Source organism: Schistocerca nitens, chromosome 3, assembly GCF_023898315.1.
Source record: "Schistocerca nitens isolate TAMUIC-IGC-003100 chromosome 3, iqSchNite1.1, whole genome shotgun sequence".
Classification (NCBI taxonomy): Eukaryota; Metazoa; Arthropoda; class Insecta; order Orthoptera; family Acrididae; genus Schistocerca; species Schistocerca nitens.
In genome coordinates, this window is record NC_064616.1 from 91415171 (window position 1) to 91431678 (window position 16508).

At 40.3% G+C, this 16508-nt stretch overlaps 1 protein-coding gene across 5 annotated transcripts in view; it reads left to right on the forward strand.

Moving 5' to 3' along the window:
• Positions 1–16508, forward strand: part of LOC126248068 (zinc finger CCCH-type with G patch domain-containing protein) — a 162880-nt gene that overhangs the window by 20971 nt on the left and 125401 nt on the right. For 3 of the 5 annotated variants that reach the window (XM_049948710.1, XM_049948711.1, XM_049948709.1), the window contains 2 exons: positions 1660–1713; positions 3472–3540. The exons of 1 other annotated variant lie outside the window; for it this stretch is intronic. In XM_049948710.1, coding sequence (XP_049804667.1) covers positions 1660–1713; positions 3472–3540 — 123 coding nt within the window. The remainder of the gene's footprint in view (positions 1–1659; positions 1714–3471; positions 3541–16508) is intronic. One more of the 5 variants, XM_049948712.1, reaches the window with a different exon arrangement.

Genomic DNA, 16508 nt, shown 5'->3' on the forward strand with positions numbered 1-16508 from the left:
CTTTTGTTACAATGATGTGTGTGCCATCTGAAACAGAATCACAAAATTTTAAAATTTATTTCATAACTACAAAACTAAAGACCAGTACAATATGTTCTTTTCAAGTTTACAGACATAATATTTTTATGCAGTGTGGTGTTATCCTAATCAGCATGGATTAAACTGTTTGTGGTTTCTGAAGTGTAACTTTCATAAAATATTTTCTGGTTACAGGAGGAAAATATAGATTGCAGTTTAAACATTTGAGTTGTCGTTTAAATGCAGAGAGGGAGAATATTTATGAATTTCAAAGTAGTCATAATCTATAAAAAATTAAGAAAGTTGTATTCAGTTAAGTGATTCATGAAGGGAGCTTAACTGTATATCTCTGTATTGTCCTTCAGTTTCTGCACAAATTTTATTGTTTATTTTGTATTATAGCAGGCTGCTTTGTATTATCAGTTTACTACAGTAATAAGCACACTGATCAAAAAATTAGTCACCTTTAGAGTAATCCAAACAAGCATCAGATAATACCATATAATTCTGCCCCAGGTTTGACAACCACCTGGATTCATTTTGGAAGTGCATTCACATGGTTGTGCAGGCACTTTCTGCCCAGGTTAAGCCACTCTCTGAGGATTTGATCATGCTATTCCCACAAATTGCGGGGACACTGATGTCCGCATTTTATCTGCTGTTCGAACATGTCACGCAGAAGTCAGGAGATTTTACAGGCAAATCGAGATGTAATAGGGTGGGAGAGTGTTAAGAAAACTAGTCACGTATTCTTCTAGCCCAATGAACTTCACTGTTGAAACTTCCTGGCAGATTAAAACTGTGTGCCAGACGGAGACTCGAACTCGGGACTTTTGCCTTTCGCGGGCAAGAAGTAAAGCTGTGAGGATGGGGCGTGAGTCGTGCTTGGGTGGCTCAGATGGTAGAGCACTTGCCCGCGAAAGGCAAAGGTCTGGAGTTCGAGTCTTGGTCTGGCACACAATTTTAATCTGCCAGGAAGTTTCATATCAGCGCACACTCTGCTGCAGATTGAAAATCTCATTCTGGAAACTTCACTGTTGTCAACTTTATGTGCCTGTGTTAGCAATGGCGTCTTGCTAGGTGACAAATTCCAAATATTTATTGTGTGGGGTCCCCGTCACAATGTTGTCTTGCTAACTGTTGGGGAGGGACTTTGCATCATTGCCTGCAGCAATTCTTGTCGGGTTTGGAAGCAATTTTGACTCACAAGCCATGAAACACTTCTCTAGTCCCTCTCAGTCAAGATCTTGTTCCGGCCACAATTCTGATTTCATATTTTGTGGCCAGTCCACCACATAACACCAACAGATCCAGTAACTTCACACACCATACGGTCATGGGCATGGCCAAAGACATTCGGTTCTTTTGTCTCTCTTGCCACATCCTTACATTTACCCATGTTTATGTACAATGTCTGCCTGAAACATAAATGCCTCACTGATTGCTTTTGCCTCATGTTCATGTAAAGGCAGTGCATGTGCTGTTGAGCATGTGACTCGATCACTGTGCCATCTCTAAAGGCTTGACGATTCGTCAGTGTGTGCACACTGGGATGACTAATTGTTTGTCCTGTGATCTTAAATAATTGGGTAAAATTTGTTTGTTAAAGAGTTTATCTGAGCCACAAAACTTTCATTTCAGGATTGGAACAGTTCCAGTCAGAACTCGTCTGAAACAACATTTAATGAAATTAAGGTATGTTTGACTTCCTATTGTGAAACTGAATCATTTGCCACTATTATCGCACTAATATGAACACCCAACTAATATGGCTTAGGATCATGTTTAACATTAGAAGCAGTTCAAATCCTCCTGGGTATTAAGTATTTTTCCAATGCAGACTGCAGTAGATCTATGATATTCACATTTAACTGTTGCGGGCACTAAATAAGACATGTTATTTCATGTTCACACGCATCAAATCAAGCTTCAACCTTTCCAGTCTTGCAAATAGGAGCATTATTATTTTGGGAGATTAAGTTCACTGTGCAGGAACAATATATGTTTCACTGAGTGAACGTTGTCATACAAAATTCATGTTTCACAGCTGAAAGTAAGAATGTAAAAGTGGACTTGCCAGACCACATCCTATGTTTACATTAGTCAGTATGCTGTACTCCATGCACCATTAAAGTTTCTGCATTGTATTCTATTGGTCTCCAGTGGGTTTGGCAGAATAGTTCTTCCATAGGTGTTTTGTTTATGCAGGTCCTATCATTTGGTTTTCATTGACACTGTCATCTATAGATATCAGTTAATTTCAGCAATCACTTTCATTGCAGTGGGTTTCTTGGCAGCTCAGGATATTACCAGTGCACGTTATTGTAGAAGGATACAACAAAATACAATATCAATGTAATGCAGATAAGTCAGAAAACAAGCTCTGAAAATGCAATGTTTGTACTCGGTGTTTCATACCGTTTTGTCAAATGTGTGGGTCCAGAGGCACCCACAGGTTTTTGTGTCAGTAGGGGCAAAATGTTTTCCCCATAAATGTGATTTAGAAATTTTGAAAACTTGTCATCTGTTCATCATTTTCTCCCATTGGTTTCTGCAGTGCACTTTTAGCATCTGGACAATGTTATAAACATAAACAAGCTAACAGTAAAACTATAGTAAAATCTGTTTTTACATTCCCATTTTTTACATTTCCTTGCCATTTACATTATTTTTGGTCGGTATCATTGTAAGTCATATTCTCTCAGTTATTTGTTTTCCTCCCATTAAAAATTTCATATGGAGAACATTTCCCAAATTTTGCACTTTTGAACCATAAGCTTCAGCATTGATTTTTACATCAAGATCTATGGATTTTACATAGTATTCCTGCTCATGCACAACCTATAGAATAATGCCTAACATAAAACTGTACATTTTATTTCAGAATATAAATAATTTTAGGTTTGAAAAAAAGTATTGGTGGCATTTTTAGAGCTCTTTCAAAATGTTTCCTTATTTTATCACCTGACTCTACTCTAAACGGCTGTAAATCATCAAAAATGGCATTTCAGTTGGTTTTCCCTTTTGAAGGATAGTCAAGAAATACAACTTAGTTTGATTAGTTTGTAATAATTTTGCAAAATTCTCATTGAGGAGTTCTTCTACACTCTTATTGTGTTTTGTTACAATATGAACAAAATTACTTGACTTTTCAGCTGCATCTTTATGCCATTTAGAATTAAAATTTTTGAAATTGGTGAATGGATGGCTTATTAATGCATTGTGTTGCCATTTGTTGTACATGGCAGGAGAAGCTCACACAACTTACAAAGTGCACCTCTAAATGCTTTAGAATGAAACAAACTGTAGATATAATGACAGCCAGTCCAAACAAAATTTTTCCTTTTCACCATCTATGTCATTCATGAAGTTATAATTTTTGTCTGGTTGCCGGTAGACTGAATAAAATTTTATACTTTAGGGAATTGTCAACCTCTTTTTTTTCTGATGCAGTTTCCAACACCAGAAAATCTGAGCAGGAGACTACGATCTTTTCCGTCAGAGCACTTAAAACCAGCAGAGGTACTGGCTAGTTCTGTATTTTCTCTGTCAGTACAATTACTCAGATTTTTAATAGGTATATTTCAGATCAACTCAGCCTTTTCTAGTGATATTTCATCACATATGTATATTTTTTTAAATCCCTTACTTCCATTTTTGGTTAGCATTAATTTATAAAGTACAAAAAATTTACGAATATCAGTCCTTTTTTTCACTCTATTCAGTATGCGTTGACACCTCACTATACACAAATTCTAAATAAATCACATTCAGGCACTACTGCTCACTTAAACTCATTGTTGACTATGGAAAAATTGACAGATCTCTTTATTAACTGCTGGCATCACTCTCGCACCGTACTGGTCTGTTGAGGCTGAGACGTTAATGATCAAATGTGGTACTTATTTGCTGTAGTGGTTATTAAATTAATTAAATGAAGGATGTTCTACGTCTGTAAATGAGTGCCACATACTGTTAGATTGCATAGCTTAGCAATAGTTCCAATTAGAACAAATTCCTACTTTTGTTGACAAGTACCGATCAGCAGCCACACCATACAAAGCAACATCCCTTCCGCAAATGAAAAGAAGTATAACTCAATATAATGCTTTAAATTAGTGCCGGACAATTGTTACCAATTATTTGGATTTAAAGGTTGATTTGGTTGATTATGTTTTGTCATGCAGCTGTTTCGTTACAATGATTGCTTTTTGAGGTTTATGAAGATGTGCACATGTAGTCATGTTGGAACTGGAAGGTTGACTTTTTCTTTCCCTAGGAAGGCAAAATTTCTGAGATCGAACTATCACCATGGATATCCTTAATGGAAGAAGTATTTAAGTGCATTAAGAATGGGAAAGATCCACCACGATTTAATAACAAAATGCTGAGGAAACAGAGATTGTTGTATTTTCAGTTAAAAAATGTACACAGAAGTGTTGACAGGCAAAAGTTAGGAATTCCTGGATCTATAACAAAACCGATACATGAAACATACAACTACGTCCATCATCATTCATATATACCGTGTTAGCAGGAGATCTTGCTGAGGACCAACGGAAATTCTGGTCCTATGTAAAATCACTATCAAGTCAAAGACTTCTATCCAGTCATTCCTTGACCAGTCTACAGAGTGCATTCCATAAGTAATGCAACCAATTTTTTTCTGATGCAATGGTACACCACAGCTTGTTGTAACCATCTGGGCTAAGTACCGATCAGGGGGATGTTAGCTTCAAAACGCTCTTTGTCTCATTCGGCTACGAGCTGCCGGAGAGTCAGGACATGCATTTCCGTCAACCCCGTTTGAGCTTATGTAACACGTTACAATGGATCATTCTGTAGAGCAACGGTATGCTATCAAATTTTGCGTTAAACTTGGGAAGTCCACCACCGAAACATTTCCATTACTTCAGCATACCTTTGGAAATGATGCTTGTCCAATCACAAGTTTTCCGATGGCACAAGTCATTCATGGAGGGCCGAGAGGAGATCACCGACGAACCTCTCAGTGGATGGCCATCAACTGCACGAGTCGACGAAAATGTGACGCGTGTGCGCAATTGTTTGAACTCCGACAGATGGCTGAGCCTTCAATTGATAGCACAAATTCTCAACCTGTCAAAAACAACCATTTTCTGCATTGTGACCGAAAGAGTGTGTGCCAAACTCATCCCAAAAGTGTTGACCGACGAACACAAGCACATGCGAGTGCTTCGGTGCCGAGAAATGTTGGAAATGTGTGAAAATGATCTTCATTTTTTAAACTCAGTTATCACTGGTAATGAGTCGTGGATTTTTAAGTACGACCATGAGACAAAAAAACAGAATTCAGAGTGGCACACCCCATCGTCGCCCCGTCCCGAGAAGGCACTCATAAGCAAGTCGAGGATCAAAACCGTACTGATTGTCTTCTTTGACGTCAGAGGCATTGTCCACCACGAATTCGTACCTACCGGGACTACAGTGAACTCAGCTTTCTACTTGGAAGTGCTCAAAAGACTGAAAAGGAGGGTCTCGCACTGCCGAAGCGGTATCAAGGACACGTGGAAAGTTCACCACGAGAATGCGCCAAGTCACAGAGCCTTTATTGCCAACGACTTCCTGGCCAGGACCAAGACCCCATTGGTTCCCCAGCCTCCCTACTGTCCTGACCTGGCTCCCGCTGATGTTTTTTTGTTTCCTCGGTTAAAAGGAGTCGTGAAAGGGAAACATTGGGACACAATTGAAAGCATCCAGGTGCATGTTACATCAGCTCTAAAGGACATTCCGGAAAAGGCATTCCAGGATGCCTTCCAGGCATGGAAACACCGTGTCCAGAAGTGTATCAATGCAAGAGAGTGCTATTTTGAAAATTTTTGATTATTTGTATGAATATATTCAGTGAATGATTTTTTATGAATTTGGTCACATTACTTATGGAACGCACCTTGTATGTGGCAAAATAAGACAACAAAAGGAAAGCTGAAGTTTCAGATTTTGCATTAAAAAGTCACACAGGAGGATCATGTAGATACACCGTTATTTGACAATTGCAAAGATGATAGTATTGAGTACATAAAAATAGGAATGCCGTATTGACCCCTTACCTAGCTCACATTTATCGTGAATCTCTTGCTCAGTGCAAAGTTCCAAACGAGTAGACATAAGCACAGGTGACTCCTGTGTAAAAGTAGTGTGAAAGATTGGATCCGCAAAACTACAGACCAATATCCTTATAAACTTTGGTTTGCTGCAGAATTCTTGAGCGTATTATAAGATTGCGTCAAGCTTCCATCCACAAATCAGCACGGATCAAGAAAGTATCACTCATCTGTGGTTCAGCTTGCCCTTTTCTCACACAATTTCCAGGGAACCATGGATGAAGGGTAACATGCTGATTCCATATTCCTAGATTTCCAGGATGTGTTTGGCACAATGACCTATTGTAGACTATTAACAAAGGTCTGAGTGTATGGAACAGGTTCTCAGATCTGTGAGTGGCTTGAAGACTTTGTAAGTAATGGAACCTAAGATGATGTCTCGGATAGTGAGTGTTCATCAGAGACAAGGGTACAATCCTGACTGCCCCAAAGAAGTGTGGTACGACTACTGTTATTCTCTATATACGTAGATGTCTGACAGGCGGGGTAAGCAAGCAGTCTGCATCTGTTTGCTGGTGATTCTGTGAGGTAAGAATAAGAATAAGAATCTTTATTAGCCGTTCAGTATTTTCTTATACAATGGGCTTCGTCAATAAGTTCAATTACAGTATAAAGATGGTTATATTCTCTTAACAATGTATATATAAATCTTGTGAAATTTAGTGTAGTACAATAGCACACATTTGGAATTTTATATATTATTAATTTTACAATAAAAAGGAAAACATTATACAGATTTATATTAAGCAGGGAATATTCATGTTGATGACACTATGTCATTATCATATACATGTTGATAACACTACGTCATTATCCTAAGCTATTGATACAAATTTAGGTCCTACTACAGACAGAGGTACCTTTGTCTATGTTAAAACAGCAAATCTGCCATATTACAATCTTTAAATTCATCAACTGAGTAAAATGCTTTACCTTTGAGCCATTGACCCAATGTTGTCTTAAATTTACTTTTAGATACTGTTTGTACAATTTTAGGGAGCATATTAAACAGTTCGAGGCCTACATATTTATAACTGTTACGTATCTTAGACAGTCTAGAGTATGGCAGATCAATTGTGTGCTTTCATCTCGTATTGTGGGTGTGGACAGATGACCTAAGGGGATATTGAGCTATGTTTTCTTTTACGTGTAGTAAGCAATAATAGATGTACAAACAAGGAACTGTCATGATGTTAAGTTTTTTGAAATGTTCCCTGCATGTATCCCTACGAGATAAACCCACCACACATCAAAGAGCTTTTTTTTGCCATCTGAAAATTGATATTGAACTGGGAGAATTTCCCCAGAGCAGAATACCATAAGAAAGATGGGGGTGGATATAAGCAAAATATGAATGCAGCAGTAAGTTTTGGCTGACATTACTCCTAAGCTTATAAAGTAGGAACATAGCACGTGCAAGTTTAGAACAGACGTATGTGATGTGTTTATCCCAGCTAAGTTTCTGGTCAATCATCATTTCTAGTAGTTTAACGGACTTATTTTCTTTGTTTGATACCTTCAAATTAAAGAATATTTCCTCAGTTTTTGTTTCATTTATGAATAGGGAGTTTGCACTAAACCAATGAACTGATTTTTCAAATATTGTATTATTTTTTTCTCGTACAGATTCAAGAGTCTGTCCTCAATTGATAAAAGTTGTATCGTCTGCATAGAGGACTGTTTTACAGGGTAAATACTGTGGCATATCATTAACATACACTACAAATAGGAAGGGCCCAAGTATGGAGCCCTGTGGCACACCTCTTTTTATTGTTTGTGGGTTTGACAGCTGCTCATTTACACTAACAAATTGTACTCTGTTGCTTAAGTAGGATTCTAATAATTTCAGGGTGTCCTCTTCCATGCTGTAGTGTCTTAATTTCATGATCAAAGTACTATGAGATACAGTGTCAAATGCTTTACTCAGGTCTAGGAGAGTAGCACATGAGATTAATTTATTTTCAAAGCCATCATATATATCACTAACAATATTTTCAACTGCTTTAACTGTGGATAGTTTAGACCTGAATCCATACTGTGAGTTACTTAACAAATTACTCCTCTCAAAATAGTGATTCATTTGTTGGTGAACACAGTCTTCGATTATTTTAGATATTATTGGGATTAATGAGATAGGGCGATAGTTACTTGGATTTGATTTATCTCCTTTCTTAAATATGGGAATAGTTACTGCTATTTTCAAACAGTCGGGGAAAATCCCTTGCTGTAATATATGGTTAATGAGAGTGGTTAGAGGGGGCAGAAGATCACTTGATATCTTCTTTATGACATAGTTTGACAGACCATAGAAGTCCTCTGCTCTGGAACTACTTAGTTTGCCTATTGCTTTGCTAACATAATTTTCAGTTACTGTTGCCCAGCAGAATTTATGGACTACATACTTATTTGAACCTAAAAGAGTTTTAGCATCAAGCATGGCGTTGAGGGGAGACAAATCTTGTTGTAAACTGAAGTTAACAAAGTGTGAATTTAAGATATCTGGGGCTATGGGTATAGCTAGTTGAGTTGTTGGTCTATTTATTTCACTTTTAATTACTTCCCAGGCAGCTTTACAGCTGTTTCTGGATTTAAGAATATAGTTATCATTCGCCCTACATTTTGCCAAACTTATTTCAGATCTATAAATTTTTCTTATTCTAATGTACATCTCTTTGTACTCGTTGCTGTTATGAGATCTGTCCTTAAACATAAGAAGCATAATCCTGATGCTGTTGAGGTATGGCGTAAACCAATTATTTAGTCTCTGTGGTTTATGAGCTCGGTTATTATTCTGTCTTTTTACTAATCTGGGACAACACTCATCAAATATTCTTGCAATTTCCTCTATAAATAATTTGCTTGTGTTATTCACACACATATCTTTGTATAAGATGTCATTCCAGTTAACTGACCTTAATCTAGTTCTAAACTCTCTTATGTTGCATTCATTCATAGGTCTAACAGTTTTGTGTTGTTCATCTGGAATGCTGACTGGAACTGTAATCCATAGGCCATCATGGTCAGCTAGGCCTAATTTCACTACTCCAATTTCAACATTATTTTCATGGATATTACTTATTATATTGTCTAAGCATGCATTATATCTTGTAGGCTTATCATTTAGACAATAGCAATCAAAAGCTCTTAGGCTATCCAAGAATTCCAATATGATATGACTCTGTACCCTAATATCCATATTAATATCACCAAAAATTAAGATTCTTTGGTATTTATATTTAGGCTTAGTTATATCCAAAAACAAAGATGATGTGACTTACCAAACGAAAGCGCTGGCACGTCGATAGACACACAAATAAACACAAACATACACACAAAATTCAAGCTTTCGCAACAAACTGTTGCCTCATCAGGAAAGAGGGAAGGAGAGGGAAAGACGAAAGGATGTGGGTTTTAAGGGAGAGGGTAAGGAGTCATTCCAATCCCGGGAGCAGAAAGACTTACCTTAAGGGGAAAAAAGGACGGGTATACACTCGCACACACACACATATCCATCCACACATATACAGACAGTGGATGGATATGTGTGTGTGTGCGAGTGTATACCCGTCCTTTTTTCCCCTTAAGGTAAGTCTTCCCGCTCCCGGGATTGGAATGACTCCTTACCCTCTCCCTTAAAACCCACATCCTTTCGTCTTTCCCTCTCCTTCCCTCTTTCCTGATGAGGCAACAGTTTGTTGCGAAAGCTTGAATTTTGTGTGTGTGTTTGTGTTTATTTGTGTGTGTATCGACGTGCCAGCGCTTTCGTTTGGTAAGTCACATCATCTTTGTTTTTGGATATATTTTTCCCACGTGGAATGTTTTCCTCTATTAATTTAGGCTTAGTTAGTAAGACTAACAGTTTTTTTAAATTTACCATAAATTCATATTCACTAGAAGATGGTGTGCGATATACAGATGCAACAATAATATTATGTTTAGGTATATGTACAACTGCAGCCTCAAAGATGGTGTCTATACACAGGTCTGTGACATCAATAGTAAAGTATTGTAGATTTAGTCTATTCTTAATATATATTGCAACACCCCCCATGTCCAATTGTTGATCTGCAGTAACTGCTACCTAAGGAGTAACCAAATGGAATATTGAGGAGGTATGGGAAGATGTAGTCTTTGGTTGACTGTAGGAGAATACAAGATGACTTAGGCAAATATGTAGTTGGTGTAGCAGCAGCAGAAGTGTGCTGCTTGATAAAGTCAAATCAATTAAATATGTAAGTGTAACAATGCAGAGCAATATGAAATGGAATGAGCACGTAATTCAGTATACGAAATGGAATGGGCACGTAATTCAGTAGTAGGGAAGGCAAATGATCAGCTTCGGTTTATTGGGACACTTTTATGAAAGTGTATCTCTTTTATGAAGGAGAATTTGTACATGACACTTGTTCATCCCATTTTTAGGTACCGTTACAGTGTCTGAAACATCCACCATGACAGATTGCAGAAATTTAGGAGCTGCTAGATTTGTTACTGGTAGGTTTGATCAACAAGCTAGTACTACAGAGGTGCTTCATGAACTCAAGTGGCAATCCCTGGAGGGAGGATGACATTTTCTTCACGAAACAATATTCAGGAAATTTAGAGAACCAGCTTTGTGACTGACTGCAAAGTGCATCTACTTCTGTAATGTATATTCCATGTAGGAATCCAAAGGATAAGATAAGAGAAATTAGGGCTCATAAGGAGATGTAATTTTTCCCCTCACTCCATTTGTGAGTGGAACAGAAAAGACAATGACTAGTAGTGGTATAAGGTGCCCTCTGTCATACAACATATGGTGGGCTGTGTATTGGAAGCACTGCACCAAATATCTATGAAAAGGACACGTGCAAAATTGTTTATGGGGGTGGCGATCTTTGTGCTTGGTTCCTATTTGAGCTAGGAACGTGGGATAAAAAGTTTTTGATTTAACCCAGACCAGCAGCCATTTGTACAGCCATTCGAATATTTGTCTCACAGTACTTAAGTTACAGTATATTAAACAACATTTGAACAGCAAAAGCGAAGTTGGCACCTAGGCAAATTGTGCGATTCAATTACTTCGTTTTCCAAAAGATTTTAATTGTGCTGAAATTAATGCTCAGCTAATAGCACCGTTTTTGTGTGCACCATTCAGATTTTTTTTTACAGAAACGGTCACCCTCGTTCAGATTTTATGTGCAAGAAACGGTCAGCCTTAAATAACTCTGGACTAGAGCAGTTCAGATTTGGTCCACTGGTTATTGGATATTGGTATAAGATAAGTTTTAACTGTTTGAAAAAGTCTTGCTTTGTTTGGATTTTACATGCCAAAAAGCAAGTTTTTCTGGGAGGTTTTTTAAGTACACCACTTCTATGCTTTAAATTTTTACTAATTTGTTCACACTGCTCATGAGGGTAGATAAATGGATAAAGGGTTGGGTTGGGTTGTTTGGGGAAGGAGACCAGACAGCGAGGTCATCGGTCTCATCGGATTAGGGAACGATGGGGAAGGAAGGCGGCCGTGCCCTTTCAGAGGAACCATCCTGGCATTTGCCTGGAGTGATTTAGGGAAATCACGGAAAACCTAAATCAGGATGGCCGGACGCGGGATTGAACCGTCGTCCTCCCGAATGCGAGTCCAGTGTCTAACCACTGCGCCACCTCGCTCGGTAATGGATAAAGTCAAAATGAAATTTACTTTATCCAATAATCTTTATCTGTGGGGTCTTGCTCACTCGTCTCATATATGGTGTGTAAAGGATGCTGCGTTCTTGGAGTGCTATACAACAATTCAAGCAAATAACATTAATAGTTTTATTCCAATAAAGCAGATTTGACAATACTTAACTTGAATGTACTACATGTTGTCGCAAGTGGTGGGTGACAGCAATATAATTGAGAGTCCTTGGTTATATGAAATGCTCCTGCATGTTTGACACACAGTTTGTGGATCACTAATAACTGTTATCTTAGCAGTCTCTGGTAGGCTGTGCTAATACTCTGTGAATCTGTCGACTAATGTCCGGCCGAGGCTGGCAGGAGCGGCGCTTATATTCCCTTCTTGCAGAGGTCGTTGCTGTCGTGGTGTGGTCCTTGTCAGCAGGCTATTGGCTGACATCGCCTCACTGCCTTCTTTGGTCTTCCGTTCTTCCTCTTTGTTCCGGTGCTTGTGGTTACACCAGAACATTTCTCCCCCTCAAAACGACGGACCATCATTGTGTAGGGAGTGCGACCACGGCAATGGATGCAGGAGTGTGGGTGCAACATCAGGCCAGAGGCTGTGGCTGCAGGGGACATAAAGCATCTGGCCGTACCTTGCCATCCGGTGTGCGCTCTGGTGGAAACGGCCCCCGGAAAACGACCAGAAGGGTATGCGTCCACCTCCTGCTGCCATGAACCAGATGAGGAAGGTGGCGACTGCTGCAGTGTGTGCGTGTCCAGCTCGCATCGGTAGGATGAGAGGAAACAGAGGAGGTGAAAGCTCCGTCTCCATGACGTCGTCCCAGAATGTTGTGATTGCACCTCTCTCTCGGCTGCTGTAGCTGCACTGCACTCTGGACCCCTGAATCTGGGGGAAGAGAGACTGAAAGATCATTGTGTACATGACAGAGGCGAAGCTGATTTTGATGGCGGCTCTGCAAACCAACTGGACCTGAAAGAAGATACATGCAAGTGCCAAGTCAACAGATGATCTTGCCTCATGTCCACTGTTTGCTGCCACTAAAACCCCCGTAAAAGACAATATCATGCAGTGCAAAGCGATACTTGCAGCCTTCCTTTGCCGCCGGATGCTGAGGAGGGTGGAGCAGTGTCCGATGGCGGCAGCCGTGAAGCAATTCCGCTGGAGATGGTCCATCTCATGGGTGCGAACGATATGAGGCGAGATACAGTTGCAGTGCTTGATCCCAGGTGTGTGCGGAGCGAAGTTCGGCTATCTGCTGCTTGAAGGTTCTGACAGAATGTTCCGCTTTGCTGTTTGTAGATGGAACGGTGCACTAGTTAGACGCTGTATGCCATTGCGTTCACAGAATGTTTCAAATTCATTTGATGTGAACCGAGGGCCGTTGTCTGACACTATTATTTCAAGTAAACCTTCTAGGCAAAAAATCGATGACAACACTTCAATTGTGCTATGTGATGTTGTTGAGTTCATTGGCACAGCAAAAGGAAACTTGCTATATGAGTCAACCACAATCAACCAATGAGTGTTCCAAAAAGGTCCCGCAAAGTCTGTGTGCGCACATTGCCATGGCGATTGCGATTGAGGCCAAGTAGAGAATTTTTGTGGTGGAGCGGACTGATTTTCTGCACGTGCGTGACACTGTGATGTCGTCTGTTCTATTTGGGCGTCCATACCCTGCCAAGTACAGTGTCGACGTGATAACTGTTTCGTATGAACAATCCCCCAGTGTCCTTGGCAAAGTTGATTTGATTTGATTTGATTTTGACAGGGAAGCTAAAATAGCTTAAGTCTAACCTGCCACTGCCCGCACTGAAACAAAGTTTATTGTGTGGTATTGCTCCCTGTATATCTAGTAAAGCCAACCAATGCCCTTAAATAGTGCAAGGAGTCCCTTTACCAGTTTTTTGTTAGACAGAATTTCTTCAGGTCTAGTTGTCCTGAAGATTCTGTATTTTTTGCTCTCCAGTTCCATGCATTCGAAGATTAGGTGTGATGCAGTTTCTTCGCCCTCATCACAGATCCTACATTTAGAGTCTTCTTCCATTATACTCATTGTGTGTAGGTGTTTTTTGAAATTCCCATGGCAAGTCATCAGTCCAGTCATGAGTTTGATCTCTTTCCTGTTCAATTCCAGGATTACAGAGCTTCTTTTAAAACATGGCGTGGGCATCATTACCTTACCATGTTTTTGTTTATGGACCTTGGTCCAATATTCTATTTGCTGTTTCCTGAGTCAGTTCCGTATTTCTAGTTTGATCATAGCCTTGGTGATTTTCAGGACAGGTTCCGGTTCAGTAAATGGACTCATTGCCTCTATCCTGGCCAATCTGTTGGCTTGTGCATTGCCACAGATCCCTTAGTGGCCAGGGACCCACACTAGGTTTACCCTATTGCTTCCCCCTACCTCCACCAGAGCCCTGTGGCATTCTGCAACAATCTTAGATCTTGTTGCAGGAGCTGCCAGTGATTTCAGGGCTGCCTGACTGTCTGAATAGATGCAGATTCTACAGTCATTGTAGCACCTATGCATATTCTTCTCCACACATGCCCTGATTGCAGTAATTCCAGCTTGGAATACAGAGGCCAGTTTTCCTAGAGAGATGATGCCCTCCAGTCTTGGATGAACCTCCTATACTCCTGCCCCAACACCTTGGTCTGATTTTGACCCATCAGTGAACCAAACAATGTCCCCATATGGTGTCAAACTGTTTTTTCCCACTGCTCCCTGCTTCCAGTTATTATATTGTAAGGCTTGTTGAAGCAGTTGGGAGTTATTATATAGTCAGCAGGCATTTCCCCAGCCATTCCTATGTTTACCTCACTCACTATGTTAGTGTGTGATTCTGGATATCCCAATGAGATCCAGTTTTTGCCAGTTTTAAGTCTGTATTCCCCAGTTCCTGCCTCCATCTTGACCCAAAGGTGTAGTGGAGGCATGTCCAGCATGGCTTCCATCCCAGCGGTTGGTGTGCAGCTAATTCTGCTTGTTATGGCTAAGCAGGCCCATCTATGCACCTTAGCAAGCTCCTTAGCTGCAACCTGCTCTTCCACCGCACTACAGCCCCATAGGAAATCCTAAGTCTAACCACTGTGGTGTATATCCAGTGCATACCTCTGGGGCTTAGGCCCCAGTTTTTACCAGAAGCCCTTCTGGTACTCATTAGAGTACGTTTTGACTTGGAGCAAATACTCTTAATGTGAGGGGTCCACGTTAGTTTCTCATCTAAGGTTACCCCTACATATTTCACTATTCCCTTCACAGGTAGAGTTTCATCGAAGAGTTTTAGATTTCAACTTGAGTGTTGGATTTGCCTCTTTGTAAATGGTACCACAACAGTCTTCTTAGGATTAACCCTCAGATCCTGTTTAATGCACCAATTTTGCACAATGTCCAATCCTCCTTGTGCCATATTTCTAACTGTGTCAGTAAATTTGCCAAGTATTACTATGACAGTCATCTGTGTAACCTTGACAGAAGCATTGTCTGGAATGTTGGTTTGAATGTAGAGGGGCCCTAATTAGCCTCCTCTCCCCAACATATACGTTAACCAGTTTTTCCAATGTTTTGAGAATGGAAGAGGACAGACTGATTGGTCTCATATCCTTGACCTTGCTATGATAAATTCTCCCTGGCTTCGGAATTAAGACAACCTTCATTGCCCTCCTCAGTGAGGTCGTTCACCACTAGATTCCACAATAAAGGGGACAGAACTCCTCCTTGTGAGCAGCCTCTAGTAGTGTTAATTACCATCTTTTCATTCACCATGGTAACCTCTACCTTCCTTCCACTAAGCATGGCCCTGGTCCACCTACATATAGTGGTCCCTCGGTCATGCACCTCTGCTGCCCTTACCATGGAATCAAAGGTCGTGTTATTGAAGGCCCCCTCGATATCCAGGAAGATGCAGAGGGCTATTTCTTGGAAGTGAAGTGCTTTCCACAGCCCCACAGTGAGTGGGTGGAGAGCTGTCTCACATGATTTACCTGGTTGATGTGCATGTTGGTTTGAATGTAGAGGGGCCCTAATTAGCCTCCTCTCCCCAACGTATATATTAACCAGTTTTTCCAATGTTTTGAGAATGGAAGAGGACATACTGATTGGTCTCATATCCTTGACCTTGCTATGATAAATTCTCCCTAGCTTTGGAATTAAGACAACCTTCACTGCCCTCCAAACCTTAGGAATGATTCCTACTGCTAGTCTAACCCTGAATAACCTGCATAGGACTCTCATGAGATTCTCTCCTGCCTGTTGCAGGAGAGCTGGAAAAATTCCATCTGGGCCGGGTGACTTGAACGGTTGGAATGTTCCCACTGCCCATTGGATTTTATTAAAGTCCACACACTCCTTGGCTGATTCCCAGTCCTCTCTTCGAGTGCCTGAGAACCATTGTCTCTCCGGGATCTCATTCTGGTCTGTGTTGTCTGGCAGAGTATATTGAGGAAAGTGAGTTCTGAGGAGCAGTTCCAACGTCTCATGTGCTGTCTTTGAATATTCCCCATTGATTGGTACTCTAGTGAGGATTCTATGAAGTCTGGCTTGAGCAGCCGTGCTCTCCACTTCCTCACAGTATGCCTTCCAGGATGTCTTCTTTGCTTGTCTGATTGCAAGGTTGTAGTTGACAAGGGTCTCACGATATTTAGCCCATTGTCCTTCACGTCTCGCAGTCTTAAACAGTCTC